Consider the following 9109-nt stretch of genomic DNA (forward strand, 5'->3'; position numbering starts at 1 on the left):
TTCAATCTATGTTCTCAATTAAAATTTACAGATTTCACTGCAAAATTTGATGGGTCTAAATTCTAATGGTGAAAATGGACTGAATGATTAAAATGCGACATTTTTTATTATTAAGGGTAGTTTACCCAAGCTACAATTTGCTTACATGAAACGACCCCGTATTCCTTTTTAGTGAGGAGAAAATTGATACTCTCATATTTTCCTTTTTTCTTTTTTTTTTCTTTTTCCGTAACGGGGCACTTGTTCAGTAAGACCGTGGACTCAGTCCTTCTCCTCCCGGGGGTCTAAACATGCTAGTATCCAATTGCGAATTCGCAGCCCAAAATTTAGTACTAATACCAGTTAGCCCAACTGGTAAGTGGAGTAAATTCTTTCTCCTACTGAAGAAACCTCTGAATCTGATGGAGTGAGGTCGGAGGGAACTGCAAGCTCAACTATTTGGGCGTCGGAAATTTGGAGAAGATGGAAGCAGTAGCTGAAGGGCTGTGGGGATTAGCGGATCAGCACGAGAACCAGGGCGAAATGGGCAAGGCCATTAAGTGCTTGGAAGCCATATGTCAAAGTCAGGTCTCCTTTCTCCCCATAGTCGAAGTGAAGACTCGCCTCCGCGTCGCCACTCTCCTTCTCAAGCATTCCAACAACGTCAACCACGCCAAAGCCCATCTCGAACGCGCTGTCTGTACTCATCATCCCTCTCTTCCTTGCTTTTTATTCATAGTATTCGGGTGTGTTTATTATTATTATTATTATTTTATTATTCCGTTTGAATTAGCTGTTTTGAGGGTGTTTTTGAAATATTTTACTATAACAATGTAAGTGAAATTTTTTTACTGTAGATGAGATTGTTTTTGGTATTTTTGTGGTTATTTTGTTGTGTTTTTGGTATTTTTGAGGTTGTTTTTGTTTGTGTATTATGTAACATTGTATATGAAAAACTTGTTTTTCAAAAAATGACCAATCCAAATGCAATCATGTTGTTAATTTATTTGATAGATGTGCGTTCATGAAACTTTTAGTCTTTAGGATTCGGAATTAGGGAGGAGCAAGAGTGTGGGAGAGGGTTAGATGCTTTTACGCTTTCTAAGCGGAGTTAATGTTAGCAAAGGCTGGTCTAAGAGGTAAAACGACCTTTTAGCTTAGGCAATATGCCAAGCTTCGACTATCAGTATCAGTAGTGCTATTTGGATCTCATTTTATGTTAGAATTGAAAAATGAGGATAGAATTGAGGATTAATTATTGGATCAATATTGTGAATGTTTTGTCGGGGCGAGAATGCCATGTAACTTATAATGGCATATAAGGGTTAACATCCTGGTGACATCTATTGACGATTGTCTGATGGTCGTTCGATTGAGAGAGTTATTTCTGAGTTTTGTTATATGGTGATTTGTCTAGTCTTTTACGAATGATTCCTACCATAAAAACTTGCTTGATGCATTTTATTCTCTCACTAGTTTTTTTTTGCTTCTGCTTTATGCAATCTCTCCCACACCACTCCTAACAAACCCCTGAAAATGGAAATGTTTGTCTCGTCATGAGGTATGGTTTGAGGATGCACAACGTGGATGTGTTGTGATTTTGGATGGATCAAAAAAGAAAATTCTAATCCTATTTGGATGGATCAAAAAAGAAAATTCTAATCAATATAGGATTTTAAGACAGCAAGATTGTAAAGTTTAAGAATAGGTCTTTCATGTTACGGTCCATATTAGGAAATTTTTGTATTAACTAGAATCGGTCAAATCTTGCAGATAAATACTCCTATTTTTCTGCTGGCCCACTTTACTTGATTTTAATTTTTTGGGTTGGGAATGGGTCAAAACTAGAGAAATGTATAGCATCGGTGTGTTAGCGTTAGTGGATAAATGATTTTTCGCATAATGGATGTTAGGAGAATGGGGAAGATGTGATCAACATAAAATTCTTTCTGCCTATAGGGGTGTACAATAACGCGGGGCCATTATGATGACTTATCATCCTAGTCCTATTATTAGAGCATCTAGATCGATTACAAAATGGATATTGTGCAAAATTAACAGGCATGTAGAAATTTAATTGTACAATGCTGCCACGACGTGGACATACTTAAGAAGCAAATCTGTAGAATGCATACGATGAAAGTGTTAATTGTACGTCTCCTTTTCTAATATGGATTGCGAATGATAGTCATATTGAGACATTAGTACCTTATGTTTATGCTGACTGCAAGTTGATGGCCACCCATTATAAGGCGAATCAGTTGCATCACCCAGCTCTATACTGCTTTTCATCCATTAGTCATGAAATGCTCAACATGCATTACTTGTCACTTCCAACGATGATATCCTTGTCAACTCTTGCGATGCTTTATCTGCTATATCAGAGTGATATTTTAGCCTTCGCCTCTTATTTTAGTTGCAGTTGCAAAAACCAAACAATATGTGTTTTCCAGACTTGTCTACCTAGTGTTCAATATTGATACTTTTGTTCTCTATTACTGGTATGGTCTTCTCATTTTCTCCCAAATGGCGTACTGGTATGGTCTAAGAAAAGTCAAATCTATGTGAATTTTTCTGAGATTAGTTGCCTTTTAGAAAAATCCATGCTTCCCAGGCCTTTGAAGTACTAATCTTGTTGTCTCTTGCAAATTAACAACTTGCTTTCAGAATTGTATTGAAGCTGAGTCTTATTGATTCATGACGTTTTCCTTATGAGATACTGACATACTTTTTTTAATTAGCAAAATAAAGAGAATGTGTCACGTATAGGTTTTCTTTTCCTTTTTAATTTATGTGCAGCATTACAACTGAGTTTTGATAATTGACGCTCTAGTATATGATATGGAGAATTACTTTAGATGTACCTTTATTTTGCTGTGAATGTATCATAACTGCTTTGACCAACACACTTTACTTGTTGCAGCAACTGCTTCTAAAGTCTATCCCTTCATGCTTTGAGCTCAAGTGTAGAGCCTTTAGCTTATTGAGCCAGTGCTACCATCTTGTAGGAGCCATTCCTTCTCAAAAACAGATATTAAACAAGGGGTTAGAACTCACTGCAACATCTGGAGATGGGTATGTGCTCTTTTTGGTCTTGTATTGCCCCATGAAGATTGGTATCAAGCTGAGCTCATAAGCTTTTCTTATTTCACTTCTTGTGCTGTGACTGTGATTTTGGACTTATTATACTAATGGGTGAATTACTTCTATAAAAGGTTTACCGGAAGATTATGGTTCTGCAACTTTAATTCTCAAATAGCAAATGCTTTAATTATTGAGGGAGACTACAAAGGTTCAATTACTGCTTTGGAGCATGGATACATCTGTGCAACCGAAATGTGTTATCAAGAGTTGCAGGTTAGTCTCAGTTAACTTGTACATCTGTACTTCCAATCCGACTCATAGTCACTCTTGCTAATGAGATTTTGTCCAGCATTTTTTGGCAGAATAAAAGAAGGGTATTTTTTCCTTTTAATCTGTATACATGTCTAAGTTGCATCTTTCCTCTTTGTTTATATGGAAACAACCTGTTGAAACCTCTTGGCATCCCCAGCTAGTCTGATTTCTTTCTTTATTAGCTAATGAGAAATAATATTCCATTTTACATTTTTGATCTCCTAAATGCTGTTGGTGGATCAGATGTTTTTTGCTACATCAATCTTGCATGTGCACCTTATGCAATGGAGTGATGTAAGTTTGGTGGAGGGAGCTGTCAAGAGGTGCAATATGTTATGGGAATCTTTTTCACCTGAAAAAGTAAGAATGAATCAGACTCTCCTTGTTCTCCCATTTTTCTTGGATATCTATTAGTAAGTTGTGATTATTTGCTTTCAGGGGTCTTTTCTTCTAGTTGTGTCTTTTGTTATAGCTGATTGTTGGTGATACAGGATCATATAACGGATGATGCTGTGGGAGTAGTTCTCTTACACACTAAATACTGATATTAGCATTACGGATTGTTGTCCTAATTATGTAGATTTATAGCTTGATAAGTAATAAAATTTTTGGCATTTAGACTAGTATGGTTAAAAGATTTGAAAGGACGAGTAACAAGCAAGGAACTACCCTTTGGAGCATGACTACATAATGGATAGGATCAGAATATTTATCTTGTCTCAGAGCATGGGAAGCTCTGTAGTTGACTCTTAACATGTTTTTCTTATTCTTCATATGAATAGATTTAGTATGTCAAGCCTTAGATATTGAGAGTATGGTTCAAAGGTGTTCCTGGGATCACGTGCTTCATTGTCGTCCCTTCCGCTGAAAAATTCTTTTTTGTTTTCTCCATACACTTCAAAAACATGAAATGAAAAATTTTGTGAGCATAGTCATCCTTATTAACTAAATGCTTATAAGGAGGGGAAGTCACTGATACAGTACCAAACCAGTGCTTGTCATGGACCAAAGATATCGCTAGGATTAGCCAGCCCCAGATGAATTTTTTTGAATTCTACTCTGCTTGATTTTTGTTATGATCAAATGCTGGTGTAGTTGAGGAATCGTCAACTAAAATTTGTAACCAATCATGCTTAAACAAGTAGAAAGAAAATGAGATGTGTAGATTATTGCTACGACACCATGATGTGTGAACTTGTAGTTAGGGCTTGAATGGCTCCATGTATAGTGCAATTTTCCTGATTATTTTCCACATTTTTCATCACCCAAGTACCTGAGATATTTCCCTTTATTTAGCTGAAAATAGTTCAGGTGCATGGACAGAGAATGCTCCTGCTGTAGATATAAATTCCCAGTGATATGCATGAATCTGGCCGACTTTTTCTCGAGGCTTTCTTTTTCCTGTTTGTCTCTATCTTATGTTTTATAGATACATACCACAATCGCCACTACTATTTTTGTACATAGATGGTCCTGGTTTATGGATGTGTCCGTGTACATTTGTTTCTATGCAATCACACTAGAACGTTTATATGTGGTACATTTATTCTGTTGTTATCTTAAAGACTGCACATTCAATGTCAATTGATGTTGCAATTTTGTTTTTTCTGCTGGGGTTCAAAAGGGACAACAGTGCCTTGGTTTACTCTTTTATAATGAGATGTTGCACATATTCTATCTACTCCGAGTCTGTGACTACAAGAGTGCTGCTCAACATGTGGACAGAGTGGATGCTGCAATGAAGTCTGACTTAGAGCGGACGCAACATATTCGGGAAATAAAGAAAGAGATTGATTCAGTAAATCTAAGTCTTTCTCGGCCTGACTTAGGGTACAGGGACAGATCTGCACTTTCTGAGAAACTGAGACGCCTAGAAGAGCAGCTTAGTAGTTTTACTGGAGTGAGTTCAACTGGCAAAGAATCTATAGAACCGGCTTATTTTGGAAATGTTAAACGTGCATTTGGGGATAAACTTGAGTTGGCACCTCCTCCTATTGATGGGGAGTGGCTACCGAAGGGTGCTATATATGCATTAGTTGATCTCAGTGTCGTTGTTTTCAGCCGTCCTAAAGGACTTTTTAGAGAGTGTGGAAAGAGGATTCAGTCGGGAATACAAACTATTCAAGAGGAATTAAAGAAACTGGGGATAGATGATGTGGTGAAGGAAGTGGATCTTCAACACTCTGCTATTTGGATGGCTGGCGTCTACTTGATGCTTTTAATGCAGTTCCTGGAAAATAAAGTAGCAGTGGATCTTACGCGGTCGGAATTTGTGGAAGCACAAATGGCATTGGTAGAAATGAGAAATTGGTACCTTCGTTTTCCAACAATTTTACAGGCTTGTCAGAGTATTATTGAGATGCTTAGAGGACAGTACGCTCATGCCATGGGATGCTATAACGAAGCTGCCTTCCATTTTGTCGAGGCTTCAAAAATGACAGAGAGCAAATCAATGAAAGCAATGTACCAAATTTATGCTGCAGTCGCTTATATTTGCATAGATGATGCTGAATCCTCTTCAAATGCACTTGATTTGATTGGCCCAGTATATAGCATAATGGATTCCTTTGTTGGAGTGCGGGAGAAAACTAGTGTCCTTTTTGCTTATGGGCTTCTTTTGATGAGGCAGGATAATCTACAAGAAGCGAGACTTCGGCTGGCATCTGGCTTGCAGATAACACACAATTTTATAGGAAGTCTGCAACTTGTCTCACAATATCTGACTGCCTTGGGAAACTTGGCTCTAGCTCTTCGTGATGCTGGACAAGCTCGAGAGATCTTGAGATCCTCTCTCACACTGGCAAAGAAGCTCTATGATATTCCAACTCAGATCTGGGTACTATCAAACTTAACATCTTTATACCAGCAGTTAGGAGAGGAAGGCAATGAAATGGAGAATCAGGAGTATCAGAAAAGGAAAGTAGAGGACTTGCAAAGAAGAATTGGTGAAGCATGCATGTCTCCTCATCATTTTGAACTAATTGACAAGGTAAAACTTGAAGCTCATCAACTCAGCGAGCTTGACATCAAGCGCGTCACTGCTGGCCGTTCAATGACTGTTGATCTTGACATTCCAGAATCAGTTGGCCTATACACTCGAGCTCCGATGCCTGCATCCAATAGGCTCATGGATCTGGACTTTGGGAGGCTTGGCAGGCATAAAAATTAGTTCCCCACGGTTGCGCTTGTAAATTCGTTCTCTCGCTATTTGCACAAAAAGAAGACAATTGGAAACATGAAAGATTAGGATGACACAGAAAGTTTATGTCTAGGTTTTTCTGCGTCCTCCTACCCTCTGTAATTATGCAAGTATTTTTGTGTGTCATGATATTAGTTTTAGCTGTAAAGCTTTTCCGTCTGACCAGAGGAGAAAGTTCTCGCATAGCTGCATATGTTTGGATTGTATTTTTTTGGATTTTTTGTAGAAAAATTATTGTAATGCTTTAATATATGTGAGATAAAAAGGTGATTAGAAAATATGTTTAAGGAAAATGTAACAATTGTCATGTTAAAAAATTGCTTTCCAAGCAAGGGACATCTTGAAATTGTCATCTTACTTGAGTTTCTGTGAGCTGATCCAGCCATCTCTTCTGGATTCAGTTTTTCTGAAAATAAGAGCTTGCCACCACTTCTTAAATACGGGCAAGGTTCTCTTTTTTTTTTTTTTTTTCTTTTGTCGGAGTGGGGACAATGTTTTCAGCCACCTAATGACGAGATTTACTGGCAACTTTTGACGGCATAAACATCAGTTTTTTTTTTTTTTTTTTTTTTTAAAAAAGGGGTTGCCGCAAGGTTTTATGTTAGCAGGAAACTTGAACAATGGGTAATCCAAGAGAAACACTACTGGTTATTCATGTATGATGGATTCTGTATTTCGTTTGCGGGGTTAAAAGAGATGTGGAATGAAGAAACAGAGAAGTAAACCAAAAACGAACCCAACCGGTATGGATGGGGCGTAGCTTTACCGAGGAGGACCGTAGAACTTTAAAGAGCAGATGACTGATACGGTCCCTCAATTATTTTATTTAAAGCAAAATAGCCCCTAAACTTTTCTTTTTATCCAGTTTAGTCCCTTGACTATATTTATGTGTTCAACCTTTGTAATCCACTTGACAACCTCGTAATTAAAGCTCGCAGCTCCCTTATTTGTTGCGGCTGGCAAGAAGTTGGTTATTGTCGTTAGATTCGTGCAAAGAAGCTCCAAAATTTTTTGCTTCTGTATATGATTCAAATTCATTGATAATTTCTTGACAAATATATGCTTCTTTTTACATTATACTATATATATACATGGAGAGCCATGGATTATGGTGTAAATTTTTTTTATAGATTTTTTTAACGGATGCTCAATGATTGGACATACATTAACACATCTAAAATTAACGTAATATATCATGTATATACACATACTAATAATTATTATATTTTTTTTTTGCATTTATATACTTTTCTAATTTAATTTTATCTACCCTCCCTTGTTTTGTTTACTTTGTTTAATTAATCTTACATTTAAAAAAAATGACACTTAAAATATATTTTAACGAGTATCTAATGAGCACCAATTAGATCTTGTTTTATATGTCTAATTTTACTTATACAAAAACTTAATTTACGTTTCTAATTTAATCACAGAACTATCCATAAATCCATATTGACGACTATCACGAGTACAATTAAATTTCATCATATCTATCTACAAATGCATGTTGCCTGCTTAACTATCTATAAACATTATAACCATCAAGTTGTTTTGAAATTCTATTCTAAAAACTATTAAAAAATCTAAATGATTTTTTTTTTGTTGATGAAATTTCTATACTAAAATTTTTTAGGTAACAAATGATTTGACCTAATATTGTGCACATTTCGAGCGTGTCCTCAACACTAATTTTAATAACCGTTATAGCTGGATCTCCTATTTTACCCCAGTATTCACCTGTCATTAGTGCCAAAAAAAAAGGGGATAGCTCGGCTTTCATGGACCAAATTGGCCATGCAAATATAGTTGAAGGACTAAATCGGCTAAGAGTAGAGTTTAGGGACTATCTTGACTTTACAAAAATAGCTGAGGGACTCTTTTGGTAATTTGCTCAACTTTAAACGGTGCACTTGCCTTTTTCTTCTTCTTCTTTTTTTTTTTTGAATTTATCTTTATGCACGGCAATTTACCCAAAAGAAAAAAAAGGGGTCTCCGTTTGTTCGTGCCTTCTTCTCTGAAATTAGGGGACTCTTTTGGTAATTTGCTCAACTTTAAACGGTGCACTTGCCTTTTTCTTCTTCTTCTTTTTTTTTTTTGAATTTATCTTTATGCACGGCAATTTACCCAAAAGAAAAAAAAGGGGTCTCCGTTTGTTCGTGCCTTCTTCTCTGAAATTAGGAATAACTCGCTTAATTTACGGTAATCATGTGCCTATATGGTACAATGTATCTGGACACTACGACTTGGCGCCAATTTATGCGTAGTACTCCATTTGAGTTACCATCGTAGCGTAGGAGGACAAAAAGAAAAAGAACAATAAACATTGATAAATTTGTAGAAGAAGAAAGGCATTCACTTCTTCGGAAAGTGTTTTGTTTTAGCTTTATTAGTACGCTATTTTCTTTTTTTGGCAAACAAAAAAAAAACGCCTATTTTCTATCAAACAAGGTCCACATAATTTATTTTAAGTTTCTTCAAATTTCTCCTCGAGCCTGAAACCGAAAGCGGTGACTGGCTTCTCTCGTCTTTGGTTTC

At 36.5% G+C, this 9109-nt stretch overlaps 1 protein-coding gene across 1 annotated transcript; it reads left to right on the plus strand.

Annotated features, from left to right (window-relative positions):
- The first annotated feature begins 325 nt into the window (after positions 1–325).
- On the plus strand, positions 326–6733 carry LOC113782064 (sister chromatid cohesion protein SCC4). The gene is made up of 5 exons (XM_027327979.1): positions 326–675; positions 2903–3054; positions 3195–3336; positions 3619–3735; positions 5000–6733. Exons 1-5 carry the CDS (start codon positions 463–465, stop codon positions 6542–6544), a joined length of 2169 nt encoding a protein of 722 aa, XP_027183780.1. The 5' UTR covers positions 326–462; the 3' UTR covers positions 6545–6733.
- The last annotated feature ends 2376 nt before the right edge of the window (positions 6734–9109 follow it).

The sequence above is a fragment of the Coffea eugenioides genome, chromosome 1 (genome assembly GCF_003713205.1).
Source record: "Coffea eugenioides isolate CCC68of chromosome 1, Ceug_1.0, whole genome shotgun sequence".
Lineage (NCBI taxonomy): Eukaryota > Viridiplantae > Streptophyta > Magnoliopsida > Gentianales > Rubiaceae > Coffea > Coffea eugenioides.

Coding starts and splice junctions, on each gene's coding strand:
- LOC113782064 (XM_027327979.1), top strand. CDS start 463: ATGGAAGCAGTAGCTGAAGGGCTGTGGGGATTAGCGGATCAGCACGAG. Junction 3,055..3,194: donor ACTGCAACATCTGGAGATGG/GTATGTGCTCTT, acceptor CTTCTATAAAAG/GTTTACCGGAAGATTATGGT. Junction 3,736..4,999: donor AATCTTTTTCACCTGAAAAA/GTAAGAATGAAT, acceptor GGGGTTCAAAAG/GGACAACAGTGCCTTGGTTT.